Source organism: Macroventuria anomochaeta (genome assembly GCF_010093625.1).
Source record: "Macroventuria anomochaeta strain CBS 525.71 unplaced genomic scaffold BU25scaffold_32, whole genome shotgun sequence".
Taxonomy (NCBI): Eukaryota; Fungi; Ascomycota; class Dothideomycetes; order Pleosporales; family Didymellaceae; genus Macroventuria; species Macroventuria anomochaeta.
In genome coordinates this window covers 255627-271111 of record NW_022985393.1, presented here as the reverse complement: position 1 = coordinate 271111, position 15485 = coordinate 255627, and the positions used below count along the sequence as shown (strand labels likewise).

Below are 15485 nucleotides of genomic sequence, written 5' to 3'. Positions count from 1 at the left end.
CTGCCTCGCGACCTCGCGAAGTCATTAGGCTCCAAAACGCGCCAAGTGCGCCACAACTGGCAGCCACACCTTGGCACTCAGAACTTCGAACCCCAACATCAATGTATGTTGCGGACTTCCGTCACAGCGCACATCAACCACCATGCCGCCGCCCAGGATACAGCAAAGCCTGCTGGCTTCATTCAGCTCCCTGAGCTTGAATGCTGCTCGGCCGAGACGTACGACTTCTACGCCTCTTCAAATGGATCGCGATTAACATCTTCCAGCAACTGCGCTCCCCAGATGCCAATTCCTCACACCGGCCGTTAAACCCACCGCCGTCCGCTTCTTCTCGTCCACACCGGCACACCAAAACTGGCTCGCCCCCAAAGCCGGCGAATCCCGCAAATCACGCAAAGGCCGATGCCGCGTGCCTACCGGCGGCAGCATGCGCGGCACGACAGTCGTCTGGGGCGAGTACGGCCTTCGAATGCGCGACCACGACCGGCGCATCAGCGCGCAGCAGCTCAAGATTGCCGAGGACACGATTCGTAAGAGGCTCAGGGGAATGAAGTTCAGGATGTACATGCGCATTGCTGCGAATATTGGTGTGTACACGTCGGGTAATGACGTGCGTATGGGAAAGGGAAAGGGAAGTTTTGATAGGTGGACGGCGAGGGTGGCGGTCAGCAAGATTATTTTTGAGATCAAGGGCGATCTGCACGAGCAGGTTGTTAGGGATGCGTTTAGGTTGGCGGGGAACAAACTGCCTGGTAAGTCTACCAAGATCCCAAGCGTTTGAAGGGGGACGTGTCGATTTTCGAACGACTAACAGTTGGTAGGATTGTACGAGTTCGTCAAGAAGGGAGATGCGCCGGTGATGGGCATCACGAAGCTCGCGAACGGTGTCACAGAGGAGGATCTCAAGAGGCCGAGGAAGCTGCTTCCTCTTGAGCAGCAGGCGGCGAGGATCCCAGCCGCGGCGAACCAGCCATCAGCGCCGTTGTGAAGAATGTATAATACCATGTCCAAGTACGTTTGTAGTTGTGTGTACGAGACCTGCGCTATGTAGAAATTGGGCCACTGCAGAGAGATCACTCAAAGCCAACCTCACACCTTGTACAAAGTATCCAAAAACCCCTTCGCCAAATCCACAACAACACTCTTATTCGGCAAACTCCCCGCAACCCCATACAACGCCGCCGTATCGCCCTTAACCGCACCCTTCGCCCCCTTGCCCTCAGCAACCCTCTTGCGCTCCTGCTCCTTGACGTCCTCAACCACATCCACCAAATCGCCAATCAGCTTATCCACAACCGCAACAATCGGCAGCGTAACCGCTACGTGAATCGCAGCCGGATTCTGCAGCGCGTTGAGATGCCATCCCTTCGCGCTCATGCCGTCCGCGATGTCGTAGATATCCAGCGTATTGGAGAGGAACGCGACGACGCTGACGAGCGGGCGCCCGATGATCTTGAGATCAGCGCTGAGTTCAGGTTTCTCGCGAACAGCAGATTCGATCTTCTTCATCCCGCCGACAATCTTGTGGCACGCGTCAATGTACCCGCTCTCGCCCTGCTTAACCAGGGACGCCCAACACCCTGCGATCAGCGCGCCGGGCCTGCTTCCAGCGATCGAAGGGCTGGCGTACACGCCGCCGCTCCAGTCGGGGGAAATGAAATACTGGTACTTCCGCAGATCGTCTGAGCGGTACAGAACAGTGCTGTTGCCCTTCGGCGCGAACCCGTATTTGTGCGTGTCACAGGATATGCTGGTTACGCCCTTGAGGCGGAAGTCGAAGGGCTCGAAGTCAAAGCCGGCTTTGGGGAGGAGCGGGATGATGAAGGAGCCCAGACAGCAGTCTACGTGCAGCGGCAGTTTCTTCTTGTGCGCCAGTTTGCTGAGGCCCGCGATGTCGTCGATGATGCCGTGGGGGAAGTTGGGTGCGCTGCCGACCAGGAGGACGGTGTTGGGGTTTATCAGCCGCGAGACGGAGGGGAGGTGCACTTTGTAGCTGGGCGCCTTGCACGCGACGAGATGGATCTTGATCTTGAAGTACTCACCGGCCTTGCGGAAGGCTGTGTGTGCGGTCTCGGGGAGGATCATCTCCGGCTGGGTGACGCCGCGCTCGGCGTAGGCTTTGTTGCGCGCGGAGAGGCAGGCCATGAGGATGGATTCGGTGCCACCGCTGGTTGTGACGCCTACAGCGCCCTCGGGTGCGCTGAAGAGGGAGAGCACCATGGCTACGATCTCGGCTTCCATCTTCCTGACGCCGGGGAAGACGTCGGGGTGAATGGGGTTCGCCACGGTGAACTTGCCAAAAGCCTCCGTCTGAAGTCTGATCAGCTCATCACCGCCGTGGTATACGGCACCGCTGACGCGCCCGTCTTCCCAGCGCGTGTGCTCCATGTCTGCCAGCTCGCCCAGCTTCTTGCGCACCTCTTCTTCGCTCCATCCTTGGTTTGGCAGGGTCGTGATGCGCTCCACGCCTGGGCCGCTGGGGACGAGCTTGCGCTCAAGCTTGAGCAGCGACTCGGAGATCTGTGTCTGAACTTTGGTGCGCACGCCGGGGAGGCGCAGGAACACGCCGTATAGGTAGCGTCTCACGGCGACATAGAGATCGGACAGCGAACCGAAGATGCCGCGGCCTTTGAGCTGGTAGAACAAGATCCGTGTCCAGCGGAGGAGGAAGAGGATGAAGACAATGTTGCGCAGCCTATAAGATCATTCACATTAGTTATGCGCATGTTATAGATACCAAGGTGCATACACTTCGATGTTCAGCACGGCGAGCTGGCCTTTCGGCGTCCCTCGGTGCGCATTGAACGTGTCGCGAAGACTGACGGGCAGACGCGAGGAGCCCGGCATCGTGACGCTGTGTAGTCACTGTGATGGTTGACAGCTATCATGGCGAAGGCGAGCCGAAGGCGGTGCGTTGAAGCTGCACGGCCATCACATGTCACAAGCGGGGACGTCACAGTCGGCTTCCAAGGTTGCCGAACTCCACTTCCAACGGGCTTCTAGAGCTTCCAGAAGCATAGCATCCATCTCTCTTTTTGGTCAGCCTTGCGAATATCACGTTTCCGTGTTTCTCACCCTCAGCCACATTTTGCACTTTCGGAGAAAACTGCCCATGAGGCTGAGCTTTGTTGCCACGGCGCCACACGTCCCCAATCGCGAGGTTCCTTGTTCGAGTGGGCCCTAACACGAGGCTTACAGTTCGTGACCATGATTCTATCAGGAGCGCTGCATTAGTATATTGCTCCACAATTGTGGAGACAAGGCTGGAAATAGTGCTGCTGTCTCACTCCATGAGATCTGGCGGTCAAGTTAGCGAATGGGCGAGGTGTTGAGCATGCCAGGAACAGTCCGACGAGAGCAATTTTTTGCACGAGTGACGTGGCAGCCGGTACACTCACGAGAGCGAGGAGTTCAGTGTCGTACTTTGCATTCATCCGAAAATGTCTCCCTAATGGATCGCTATGTCTTCGGTTGAACATGAACCGCGCCCAAACTCCCAGCGCTTAACAGCAAACAGACCCCAGTGAACAAGACGACAGCCCTATACGTCCCATGTCCATACCCTCCATCACCAGTGGCCTACCTCAACAACCCCGCGCTGATTGGGCCCGCAGCAATATTCCCAACACCCTTGCCAAAGTTGAACATCCCAAAGATGGCTTGTGCAGCAGAAGGTTCTTCACTGACAGCAGTGGCCATCCTCGCCCACATCGCGGTGTATCCAGCGCCGAAAAAGCCGTACAAGAGTGCGAAGAGGATTAGGGGTGCTATTGAGCGTGCGAGACCCCATGCACTGAGTGTTGCAATCGCTGCGATGGATACTGATACAGTGATGAGTGCGTTGACTGACGTCCGCTTGTCCGAGAGATAGCCGAATGTGAACTGGCCTGCGATTTGGGAAACGCTCATGAGCGCAAGTAGTAGCGCGCCCTTTGACGTGCTGAGGCCAATCGAGCTTGCGTATGAGGGGAGGAATAGCGCGGGGAAGAAGCGCCCAGTCCCATGAGTAGGTTGCTGACGCTGTAGATCCAGAATAGCCGTTTCTTCAGAAACGTCCAGTCCGTTATGAGTCTGACATTCTGCTTCTGCCCAGGCCTCCCCTTCAGCAACGGTATAAGCGGCCCCGTCACAACAAACAGAAACACCGCTACGCCCCTCAGCGTCGTCCTATGTCCGTATTGCTTCAGGAGAGCTTGAAGACTCAACGGCGTCACCGCGCCACTAACACCAGATGCACTGCAAAGAAGCCCGTACGCCATGCCCCTCCGGCGAATCCAGTACTCGTCCACCATCGACAGAATAGGGTAGTAGAAGATAATAAACCCAATTCCATATAGCACTCCCTGAGTCAAGATCAGCGTACTCAGTGAATCAGCAAAGGACCCTGCTACAAGGCCAATGATGAATAACGGCCAGCCGACAAGAATCATATGCGTCCTGTACTTGGACCACCGGCGAATAAACGGGACCACAAACGGGGCGCCGAGGTACGAGATCCCGGACGCGGTGGTGCCGACGATGGAGATGTAGGGACTGTTGCGGAATTCTTGAATTCGCGTGTAATGTTCCTGGAAGACACCGAAGGATAATGGGAAACCCCAGAGAAGGGATTCGAACACGAAGGCTGAGAGGAGAAGGCGCCATGCTTTGTGACCGCCGTCAATTGGAGAGCCTGTTGTTGTTTGGTCTGAGAAGGTTGTCGTTATTTCTAGTTCAAGGTTTGCTAGTTTGATGGCACTTGGATTTGGATCTGGTGTGGAAGGAAGAGGCTTTGTTGAGGAGTTCCGAGGCATTATGATGGTAGGTCTGTAGGTCTTGTTCCTGGTAGCATGCAATCGACGCGGCTATCTTCACTATCGATGTGAGAAGAATACAGACGGATACTTCATCATCGCTTGTTGTAATGCTGAATTAGGACAGCGCTGCCTCGGTTGTTGACCTTCACCCTTGCGCACCTAGGTTGTACCCCGCTCTCACCGTAGGCTTGGCCCCCTTCGGCTGCAAAGCTGTGTGAAAGCTTAGCGCTTAGTATGTTCCCCTCCAGTTCTTGATATTACATTGCTATCAAAGAAACTTGACTATAGTGTCGTCGACTCAATTTTGAATATGCCACCGCTCGTGAGCACCCATCGCGAAGAGCGGCATAACGGCGCCGCACTCATCACACCGGTACGTGTCAGCATCTAGCATATCGTTATCTTCTTCCCGGGTATCGTCGATGTCGATGTCGGTGTCGTATTCCTGAGATGGTGTAGGAACATCTTCTGAGCCGAATCTGCTCGTTGAAAATTTCGGCTCATACTGGTGAGGCTTGGCCCTGATTTGCAGCTGTTCTGCATGCTCCCCTGCCATATGCTGCTCTTCTGCAACATGTTTCATGTCCCCTTGAGCAGGTCCGTCCCGCACCCTGAAGGGCGCCAGTACATCGTCCTGCCGGCTGAACATCTTACCAATGTCCCTGCCAGCTCCACCTTTTTCACTCGCTCCCTCCACCATGTTGGTCGCGGCAAGATTGACGAGGCTCAAATTCCATCCTTGCTTCTCAGGATGCAACTGTTTGAATAGTGGTATGAGTGTCTCGCGAATCAGCCTATCAGCAAGTGTCTCAATGCTCTCTTTCAGACTAAAGATGAAGTTTGGCATTGGTGCTGACCTAGAGATGCGTGCGAATGAACGATTGCGGCTTCCATCTGGGTTCTGTGGTGGGCGTGGACGTGTCGAAAGGCGGAGGGTTTTAGGATGGGCGAGCCAGCGTTGAGTGATTGGCCTGCTGGTGGCAGCTGAGTCCTCAGTTGGCTCCTGGCCATCTTCTACCAAGTCGGTGCGTATCCTCCTAAGCAGACTGATGGCTAAGACGCGCAACTGCTTGACCACTTCGTCGATGGTGTCAAGCCGGATATAGCTATCTTCGATGCTGATCTGTCGAGGTACCTCGCGAGCTTGACTGACGGCTGTGTCATCGGAGCCGTTCAGAAGGTCCCAAACTCGAGTGCCTATGCCATGTAGTGTTCCTGGACCACCAAGTATCCGCTCCAGGACGTCTGGGCCCATATCGGGGTAGGTGCGCACATCTCGCACCCGAACGTCTTCTTTAGTTCCACCGTACACGAGACCTGCGTTGAAGTCTGCTGGTCTCTGTAAAACATGGCGTCGAAGCTTCTGAGCGATCTTCAAGCCAATGCCTGGTATCTTGCCAACTTCGTGGTCGTCGATGAACGGAGTTACATTGTCCCATTCATCATGGTCCGCGGTGTACGGCGGTATCAGTGTCGTTTGACTGTTCGGCTTGTGCAGATTGCCAACAAGCTTGGAAAGAAGCTTGTTGGTTGACACACCTACCGTAGCTGTGTAGCCCAGATCATATTCAAGCTTTTGTCGAATATGCTGAGCCAAGTGGCTTGCTAGCAGTAGGCGAAAGTGTAAAAGGCCATGCGAAATAGTAACTGCTGTTGCCTGTCAGACGTATATTGAGAAAGACAGTGCTGAAACATGAAACATGGGGAAACATAATGATCTCATGCCAGTATGTGATGAAAGTGCTTGGCGTCATGCCTGTCGATAGCGTAGTATCCATGAGACAGTACAGCCGCTTCTTTGCCACATTCTGAGTTTCTGGGGCACTCCAGAAGCACAAGCATGTAGTTCATGCAGCCCTGCAAAAACGCGACAGATAGGGAAACTCACCCTGTGTTTCGTTTGGTGTCTCTGGATAAACAGGACCAGCATAATTCGTTGCATCAAACTGGAAACCTACTGTTGGATCATGCTTCGACAGACGAAAGAAAGAATTGCTAAGGTTGGACAGGTTCAGTGTTGTGACGTTATTGTCGACCAAATCAGACACATCGAGCCAGACTTCATCAAAGCCAAGTCGCTCACAGCGCGAGTTCCAAGAGAAGGAGCTCAGGAAGCCATACAGTTGTTTCGAGGCATTTCTGAACCGTGTGAGGTCCTCGCCCAAGACGATGACCACATCAGGACAAACCTTCTTCGCCTCTGTAATCAGCTGCAGCTTGTACAATCCCTGAACAAGTCAGCAGACTGATACTTGGCTTACGCTGTAATCGAGCAATGCATGTGTGCTACTGTTAATGCACAAGACCATGCTTGCGTAGCCATGTCTGGGCAACAGCACGTAAAGAAGGTATGACAGGAGACGGGAGATGTACCCTTCGACGAGCCTCGTAATTGCACGTCACAACAATTTGCTTCTGCTGCACGGCGAGTGGAAGCGCCTTGAGGCGTGGCTGCTCACGCTCAAAGACGCTAGCGTAGAAGCAATCCTAACCGAGCGCGTGTAAGCCATGTCAGGTGCCAGTCATCTGAACCTAGTCGTGACTCTCGGTGCACAGGGCAACACGTACATAGTCCTAAATTCGTACAGGCAGGACGTTAGCAACGCTGAGTACGATCAGACGCAAGCAATTACGACGATGGCCAAGGTGGTCCACAGCGTTCAGGCGTCCTTGGTAAGGCTGTGTAACGACCGCGACGGGTTGCCTGGCTGTTGAGTATTGTGTGCTGACATACAAAGTGGATGATGGTCGACTCGAGCTGCCGCTTCAGCCTCTTCCTGCGAGGGCCGTTCATTGCGAAGCGAACTGCGAAGCCACCTGGCCGGAGGGAGTCGGCGGCTCGCAGTCTGACCTGCGCAGACAGGTGCCGCGTTGGTGGAGGAGCAGGTGCGGAGGATGCAAAACAAGAGGGCGCTACGGGCTAGTGGTGAGTGGGTCGCCCCTGCCGCTTCTGTGCTTGTCCAAGGTTTCCTTAGCGTGCCTGCCAAAAATAACCTGGTAGCCGCTCAGCATGCAGCACGCGCGTCTACCACAAAACGAGAGATGGCGGCGGGCTTCTCAAAAGCAGCGCGGCCCCGCGCGCAGTCTTTGATTCCGAGTATAGACAATACGCGATAATACCACGATAACCTCAGAAAGAACATTGTATTTGGGAGTACCGACCTCGTATCCATCAACAGATACGACCGCTGCACCTGGCCAGAGAAGGCTGACGGATCCCCGCCACACTGCCTCTGTCTGCGCCCACCTGGCTTCTGAGTGCGGCAAGTCTCACCCATGATGCTCTCGACTATATCATCACACCCCGCGCCGCCCACCTTCTCATCGTCACCTGCGCTGCAGTCCACCATGGCCGCCTCGCTGCCTATAATGCCCTCGCGGCCCTCGCAGCGCCCTAAGCTCACCGTCAACACCCACCAGCCCCGCATCTTTGGCAAAGGAGCCTCGTTACGGCTTGACACGCTCAGCGCAGTCTCTCCCACAGTGCGCAACACCTTCAACAACGCATATGAGCCTACTACTACAACAAACACATCGAACACGCTAAACACTTTCGTCGCACCACCACCTGGACCGCCTGCAAAGCTGCGCCTGGAGATTGGCAGCACGACCTCCAATCCAGCCAGCATATGCACCCCTGACTCAGCCTCGACTCTCTCCTCATCAACACTCACATCAGCCTCCAGTGAATCAGCTAGCAGCACAATACCGTACAAGCAACCCCACAACCTCAACTCCATCCTCGCCAACAGCCGGATAGTCCCACGCAAGATGGCCTCCAGACCCATGTTCCCTGCAGAGAAGCGCGTGTCCTTTCGCACGCCGTTAGAAGAGGAGATCAAGACCGTCAAGTACACCTGGGCCAACTCAGATTTGGAGTCTTCAAGTTCGACGTTGACGTCCTTGGAGTCCACATCGACAGACTCAACCTCCACTGAATCAGAAGCTACTGCGACACATCATTCGGTCACCCCCAAACTCCAACTCAGCAAGCCCTCGCTGTCTCTCCAGTCGTTTTCAGAAAAGCCCACCATTGCAAAAATAGAGAGCTCGCCTCGTCAAAGAAAGCCACCCAGACTTGGAGATAAACGGGACTCGTCTGAGTCTGAGGACGACAGCGACACCTGCCCACAGACGCCCGTCGCCGGCCGACGGAAACGCAGTCGCGACTGGCGGTGGACACTAGGCAAGCTGCCTGGCGACAACGTATCGACAGCCTCGACAGGCAGCGATGACGACAGCAGCTAACGAGTTGAGCACCACTACATTGCGGCGTTGGATACACTACAGGGCACAGGGCCCATGGGCGTTCGTTTAGCATTTTCGGTGTTGTTTGTTTCGATGATACCACCTGCATTAGCACTCCTCGGAGGCTACACCACCGCATCGCGTTTCTTTGCATAGTACATACTACCTACCTATTACCCCACCTCTACCTATCTTCTAGTCTCATACTACTAGCATCAGTAGCTGTGCTATTGACAATACATATCTTACCAACCAACATAGCTATCTTAGACGTGGTGATCGTTGTCCAAACTCTAGTAAACCTTACACGAACACGAGCACCAAGATCCTGACAGGTGTGTACCGAAATGACGCCTTGTCATTACCGCATCCAGTGGTGATGGACGCGATCATCTGTTGATCGATCTTACACATGTACATGTTTCTATTCTGAACACCCCGACACCACACCCACCCACATCCACAACGCCTGCAACGCCTTCCAGAACAATATTCGCTTTGCTCCACATATGCAACGCCTACTCACACATTACACCACATCGATTTGCCCCTGCATACGCGTTCACGGAAACGCTGGGTGAGGCACTCGCTGGGCCTGTAATGATGTCATACGAATATGGGAGACTATGCTTGAAATAGGCTTTGGGTCCGGGCACGAGAGATCCCTGGACTGAAAAGTGGATGAAAGCGCTGACTGGAGCTAAATGCGGGGCTGGAGTTACAAAGCGGAAGAATTTGGGCGAATTTTGTTTGATGATGTGGGGCGGCGCGGGCGTTGCATCTTCATGTTCCCTGTGGATGTGCAATGATGTGGAGCAACGGCATCGTGTGAGAGCAAACGAAACGGTTTTGCAACACGAGGAGGGGTTGTCACAAGTGCAAGGCTGTGTGTGTGAGTGTACATGATACTAGTATCCATGAACGTAGTCAAGCAATTATGGGTATCGCTGTCAGGTGTCACGAGGTGCTTGTACGAAACAGTCTTGCATCTCATGATGGTAGTTTGGTGTCGTGTCAAAACGAGGCGGAGAGCCGAATCGCTGTCTCGGATGCTGGCACCGGTCCGTTACACGAGAGACTTTGCATGGGATATCTGCATGGTGTAGCTGTACCCAGCCGTGGTGAAGTTCACACCCGCGGGTACCTGCGACTGTACAGCGCTGCACGCAAACGTCTTGCACCACACCGAATAGTGGAAGAAGAGCGTTAGGGAGTACGAGCGGAAACTTCCAGGAACACAAACGCTGCAGACGCCTACAACACGACTACACTCGTATCTGCCTCGCCAAAAGTCGCTACTAGTAGTCTCAGCTCGTAAAGGAGCAACGAAGTGCACACCAATCTCGTACCACCAGGTACCACCAACCCAACGCTTTCGGTACGGGTTACACACTGCTTGGCGCGCAGGGCTTGGAGCCCTGGGCCAGAAATAGAGAGAAGAACATTCGAGGCTCCCAACGGCTTCCACAATGGGAAGAACCGTCAGGTACCGCTTGCAGCAGTGCGCCGCCGCTGCGCGGGAGGTGACGCACGGGCAACGTTGTTTAAAAAGTAGTTTAAAAAGTAGTTTAATGATTTCGATAGAACGTGTGGAGGTGCTTGCGCGTTGTGTCTTCTTGCTGGGCGCGCTGTGTGGTGAGTGGGAGATTTGGGTGGGTCGGTTCATTCCGGAAGGTGCAAAGATCGGGCGGGAGGCGGGTGTGGCGCATGTACGTGGCCGTGTTGTGGACCGAAACCTTTTCCAGGTGGAGCAGGTCATCCCGTGTGTGGATCTCAGAGTCAAAGTCGAAGAGGTTGCTCTTTGTGCACTTTGTGGTATAATTTTGCCGGATGAGAACTTGGCATGGCGGATGAGGAAGGTGAAGGCCTGTGGGTTTTGGAGTTGAGCTTTCACCTTTTCTGATAAAGAAGATGGATAGGCGAATGTTCGTCGTGTTGGTTGTAGTATTCGTGTTGCCTGTTTTCTATGCTCGAAGTTCAGTGAGCAGATCGCTCGAATGCAGACAAGACGTTGAGGTAATTAAGTGCTTGCAGCACAATTGCTGAGCTGTCCCATACATCTTCATGGTGCCTCCTAGTCAGTCTTGAGCACCCTGTGCAATAGCTTCCCAAAGACTCCCCTCACACGTCTATGGTCCTCCTGCGCCGCCGTCATCACGACAGCAGCGCTGAGCGCAAACGCCAGATGTTCTCTCCACAAGTATTCAGGCAGATACCGGCGAGGCAGCCAGGTTGCAGCAGCTCTGGGCAACACAAAGAGCCCAATCTCGAGACGCCTCTTTGACTCCTCCACCAGTATGCTAAGTCCGCAAAATAAACACCCGCTCAAGACACACAGTCCAGAGTCCCACATCTGCGGTGTGATGGTCTTCGGTGAAAACAGTTTGGGCCCCAGGCGCGTCCGCGACAGACAGACACCGTAGTAGAAGAACGCGATAAACGCACCAAGAAACGAAGAACGCCTTGTAGCGTCCTTGATGGCTGCCATCAATCTCTGTTTTGACAACCCAGCCAGTCGATCGCCAGGATGCCCAGGCTCCATCAAATGCTTAGCCAGCACGAAAAACTGCAATGGAAAGTACATCTTCGCCGCAAACGCCCAACCGCGCCAGAACCGCCACAGTGCATGCTTCTCACAGCTTTTCCCACAGCCCATATGCACCAGTTCGCACGGCACTGGTATCGTCTTCGCAGGATCCCCTGCGTCTTCCGGCATCCCATAGTCGCGCGCCATAGAGCCGAGTAGGGGAGCCATACCCGTCTCTTTGCTGTACTGGAAGGTGCCGTATCGAGCATGTCGCAGAGCGAGAACCAGACGGTGGTCTAGTTCGGCGGCGGCGGAGATCCAGGCATTGTAGCTCCGTGGCAGACGGCTGGGGCTGTAGAACCAGGACCACATTATTGTGGCTACGGAGAAGCAGAAAAGTGGTGTGGGGAACCTGCTAGTTGCTTTACGTAGGAGGGAAGATGGGTTCAGTGAAGAGGTGGTGGTACCTACCAAGATGTCTAAAGCTCGTATGACCGCAAAGAGGGTGAGATCCATGGTTCTTCCAGCGAGATCTGGTCTCGACAGAGAAGTCACGTCCACCGACTGCTCTTCGGGCGGTTCATCGAAGGGACCTGGCGCGAATCTGTTGAGCACTGGGGCTCGTTCTGTAACAGACAGAGCTGCATTGCGAGCAGGAGGGTTGTTGAGCAGTCTGAAAGAGACAGACGCCGAGATAAGAGCTGCGATAAATCTGGCAAACAGTCGAGCAACTCCAAGGCCAAGAGGCCTTGACGAAGACGTGAGCCGAGGTAGAACGATGCCGAGCACTATCCTGATCGGAATCTGGAGGAGCGTCGATCCACCGACGAAGACAGCGCAGAATGTGGGGAAACGGTGAACGGCAAGTGCCTCGCGGAGCGTGTGGATAGTCTTTCGTAGTCATGTTAGCCCGTCGTACGATATGGTAGATCCTCCACCACGGCCCACAGGTTGAAGGATACGTCCGTTCAGATAGCAAACGTCACCCACCTGCAGCCATGCAGCCCGAGCAGTCAACTTCCTCTTCCCAAACAAGAACAGGATCCTCGCCAGACGGGGACTAGTGCTCGACAACAAGCCGAGTATGTAAGCAGTGGTGAGCCTGGGGGCCAGAGTCAGTTCACCTCGGACATGCCGACATAAGGTTCTATCTTACGGTTTCGCAAGGCGCAGATGTGCAACAGCCCCAGATCGCTGCCGTGCCATTACGGCGAATGGTAAGAGCTGCAGGGACTGCAGGGGCTGGAGTACAGGTGGTCTCCTGGCAGAGAACAGCAACAAGTGTGAGCTTAAGGGAATGAGACGGAAGCTAGTCCGAGGTAGATGCCAAGTGCATGCATGGCTTCGCGAGGATCGACAGGTTCGCGGAGCAGATACTAAAAGCAGCACGAGCGATGCAAACAATAGAAGGGCCGGGTATTACAGACGCCTCAGGATACCGTTGATGTGAGGAGAGCGCCGGTGGTGTGTTGCAGAACCTCCTGAACCCCACGGAACGACATGCGGCATGAAAGGAAGCTGACGAGAGCTCCTCGTGATGACTGCGAGTGACATGCAAGGGTGATGGTGGAGATGATGGTTGCTGGGAAATCCGGGGTAGTTCGGAACTCTGAGCGGGCAGCTGCAGCCGAGGAACACGTGCTGCGCAGAAGTTCTGGCATGTGAACATGTGAAGATGGCTGCGCGACACCTTCACTCTTCCCCACGGTTTCTCTCCGTACAGACTCCCGTCGAGCGCCGCAGGGCTGGCCAGTCGGCGATGTGTGCTGGGGATCGCGACTGCATAATAGGCACCGCTGTCCGCGCACTGTCGGTTCTCTACGTACCGCATCCAGCACGCAGTCGCCCTTTCACCTGAACGTAATCCCCACTGCACGTCATTGCGCGCGTCGCAGCTCCCAACAACCGCTGGTAGGAACATTCCGAGCCAGTCACCGCCTCCAGCGCTTGAACCTTGGAGGCTCCACTTCCCACGACGACCTCTGCAAGCCGCCAAACTGGAGCTCCTTTCGCAACCACCGTTTGCAGGGTTCGAGGGCGCGCCGCCTAGAGGCCTCCCTCGTCCAGCCATGAGCGACAAAGATCCGCCGCCGTTCGGCTGTACGTCTGGAGGTTGAGTATGCATGGAGACGATGCTGACACGGCGCAGATACATTTAGCAGCGACTTCTTCAATGGCTCCTCCACACCGCTGGACAACAATGGACAGTCGCTGCTCAGTGACATGGAAGGCCAGTCCCTCGCCGACTTCTTTTCCAACACCGACCCCTTCAACCTCTCCGACTCTCAGCCGTTCGGCTCGACCACAGATACCAAGCTCGCAGGCAATGACTTCAGCGACTGGAACTTCATGGCCCCAGCGACTGTACACCAAGTCTCAGCCACAGTCCCCGACCAAGCACAACTCCACCACGGGTTCTCCGGCGACCATATGTTCGCAACACATGCACAGCAGTTCGACCACATGGGCACCACGCACGACGACCTCCAGGCTGCATCGACCCTTTTCAACAACTCACAACAACACCCATACATGACCAACCGGTCACATAGCTTTCACGACATCTCGTCTTCGAGCAACAATACCCATCCGCACCACCACAGTATACCGAACCATACACACGCTTCGAGACCGATGGTGGCTACATCGCAGGGGCTGCTCAATGAACACCTCGCTGCACTCCTACCCAACCACGACGCAGCGGGCACACTCGACGCACAGCTTGCAGCACAGTGGGCTAGCAGCGATGCACACCAAAGACACGAAGCCGGTTTTGGGCCAATACTACATCGCCCAAGCCTGAAGAGGACGTACACGTTCGGTACAGACGACTCCTTCAGCAACCCAGCAGGCTTCTCCGCACCCCACAACGAGACCGAGGAGCAAGTAACACGGCGCCTGATGCGCGACATGCGCCACTCTCAGACATTCATCCCAGACATACCCAGCGCCCACGTCCCCGAAGCCGCCGCGCACACCCGCCGAACCCCAGCAGAAGAGGCAAGCGACGGTGAATCAGAAGAAACAAGCTCCGCAGACGACGACCAACCTACAAAGAAGCGAAAGAAGAGCATCCAAGTGAAAAAGGAAAGCATACGCAAAACCGCGCCTGGCAGCCGAGTCGGCAAGCCCAAAAAACCTCCCGCCGAAGACAGCAAGAAGAAACGCGCCTCCGCCGCAGCACAGAAGCTGCAGCGCGAGAACCTTAGCGAGGAGCAGAAGCGCAGCAATCACATCCTCTCGGAGCAGAAACGGCGAAATCTGATTAAGCGCGGCTTCGATGATTTGCACGACCTTGTGCCGGAGATACGGAATGGAGGGTTGAGTAAGAGTAGCGTGCTCATGGAGGCGGCGAATTTCTTGGACAAGTTGATTGCGGATAATAAGGAGTTGTTGAAGCTTATGAATGGCGCTGACGTGAGTGGGTAGCAGCCGCCACGTACGAGCCGACGAGCTCACAATGGAGGAAAGAAGAAGCATGTGGGTGGGTTCAGCAAAGAAACACGTAGCTGGGATTGCGAGCAGACCTGGCCTCGAAGAAGACAACATGTGGACCCAAGAACACACGGTGTCTCTGGCAAATGTCTGCGAGTGGGTAAGCTGGCAGGCAAGGCGGCCGAAGGGTGGACGAAAGGGCAGGCAGAAGGACGGAATATGACAGAGTAACCAAGATGGCGAAATGATACCCATGGACGAGTCAAGGAGAGAAAATGGTGGTGCAGCATTTCGGTGTAATTCAGCGATAGAGGGAAGTTTCCTGAGGATTCGATACCCCAGAACGTGTACGATCAATATAATCAGTGCAATATCGTGGACAATATTGCCCAGATGCATTGCAATCTCGACTCGAAGCGTGATGCATTGGAAAGAGATGAAGGAGCCCTTGCTCTTCCGTGCAACTCCCACACACCACT

At 54.9% G+C, this 15485-nt stretch overlaps 8 protein-coding genes across 8 annotated transcripts; 4 read left to right on the top strand and 4 right to left on the bottom strand.

Annotated features, from left to right (window-relative positions):
* Window positions 1-124: 124 nt before the first annotated feature.
* On the top strand, window positions 125-1121 carry BU25DRAFT_413774 (ribosomal protein L16). Its single transcript, XM_033707115.1, has 3 exons — window positions 125-218; window positions 267-752; window positions 822-1121. The coding sequence occupies exons 1-3, from the start codon at window positions 143-145 to the stop codon at window positions 986-988; spliced, it is 729 nt and encodes a 242-aa protein (XP_033558406.1). The 5' UTR covers window positions 125-142; the 3' UTR covers window positions 989-1121.
* On the bottom strand, window positions 1002-2901 carry BU25DRAFT_374582 (sphingosine-1-phosphate lyase-like protein). Its single transcript, XM_033704067.1, has 2 exons — window positions 2750-2901; window positions 1002-2695 (listed from the first exon to the last, which is right to left on the bottom strand). Exons 1-2 carry the CDS (start codon window positions 2845-2847, stop codon window positions 1090-1092), a joined length of 1704 nt encoding a protein of 567 aa, XP_033558405.1. The 5' UTR covers window positions 2848-2901; the 3' UTR covers window positions 1002-1089.
* Window positions 2902-3579: 678 nt separating this feature from the next.
* On the bottom strand, window positions 3580-4793 carry BU25DRAFT_461394 (MFS general substrate transporter; the record flags this gene model as incomplete). The annotated part of the gene is made up of 3 exons (XM_033710439.1): window positions 3580-4020; window positions 4077-4343; window positions 4392-4793. 3 exons carry the CDS (start codon window positions 4791-4793, stop codon window positions 3580-3582), a joined length of 1110 nt encoding a protein of 369 aa, XP_033558404.1.
* Window positions 4794-4943: 150 nt separating this feature from the next.
* On the bottom strand, window positions 4944-7857 carry BU25DRAFT_163511 (DNA/RNA polymerase). Its single transcript, XM_033700753.1, has 5 exons — window positions 7531-7857; window positions 7365-7370; window positions 7170-7283; window positions 6685-7024; window positions 4944-6446 (listed from the first exon to the last, which is right to left on the bottom strand). The coding sequence occupies exons 1-5, from the start codon at window positions 7588-7590 to the stop codon at window positions 5095-5097; spliced, it is 1872 nt and encodes a 623-aa protein (XP_033558403.1). The 5' UTR covers window positions 7591-7857; the 3' UTR covers window positions 4944-5094.
* On the top strand, window positions 7416-8125 carry BU25DRAFT_413769 (uncharacterized protein). Its single transcript, XM_033707114.1, has one exon. The coding sequence runs from the start codon at window positions 7692-7694 to the stop codon at window positions 7911-7913; it is 222 nt and encodes a 73-aa protein (XP_033558402.1). The 5' UTR covers window positions 7416-7691; the 3' UTR covers window positions 7914-8125.
* Window positions 8076-9044, top strand: BU25DRAFT_348684 (uncharacterized protein; the record flags this gene model as incomplete). The annotated part of the gene is made up of 1 exon (XM_033703214.1): window positions 8076-9044. One exon carries the CDS (start codon window positions 8076-8078, stop codon window positions 9042-9044), a length of 969 nt encoding a protein of 322 aa, XP_033558401.1.
* Window positions 9045-10960: 1916 nt separating this feature from the next.
* Window positions 10961-12889, bottom strand: BU25DRAFT_163491 (uncharacterized protein). Its single transcript, XM_033700752.1, has 3 exons — window positions 12728-12889; window positions 12562-12673; window positions 10961-12462 (listed from the first exon to the last, which is right to left on the bottom strand). Exons 1-3 carry the CDS (start codon window positions 12775-12777, stop codon window positions 11119-11121), a joined length of 1506 nt encoding a protein of 501 aa, XP_033558400.1. The 5' UTR covers window positions 12778-12889; the 3' UTR covers window positions 10961-11118.
* A 372-nt stretch (window positions 12890-13261) lies between these two features.
* On the top strand, window positions 13262-15474 carry BU25DRAFT_413765 (uncharacterized protein). Its single transcript, XM_033707113.1, has 2 exons — window positions 13262-13671; window positions 13721-15474. The coding sequence occupies exons 1-2, from the start codon at window positions 13641-13643 to the stop codon at window positions 14998-15000; spliced, it is 1311 nt and encodes a 436-aa protein (XP_033558399.1). The 5' UTR covers window positions 13262-13640; the 3' UTR covers window positions 15001-15474.
* Window positions 15475-15485: the final 11 nt, after the last annotated feature.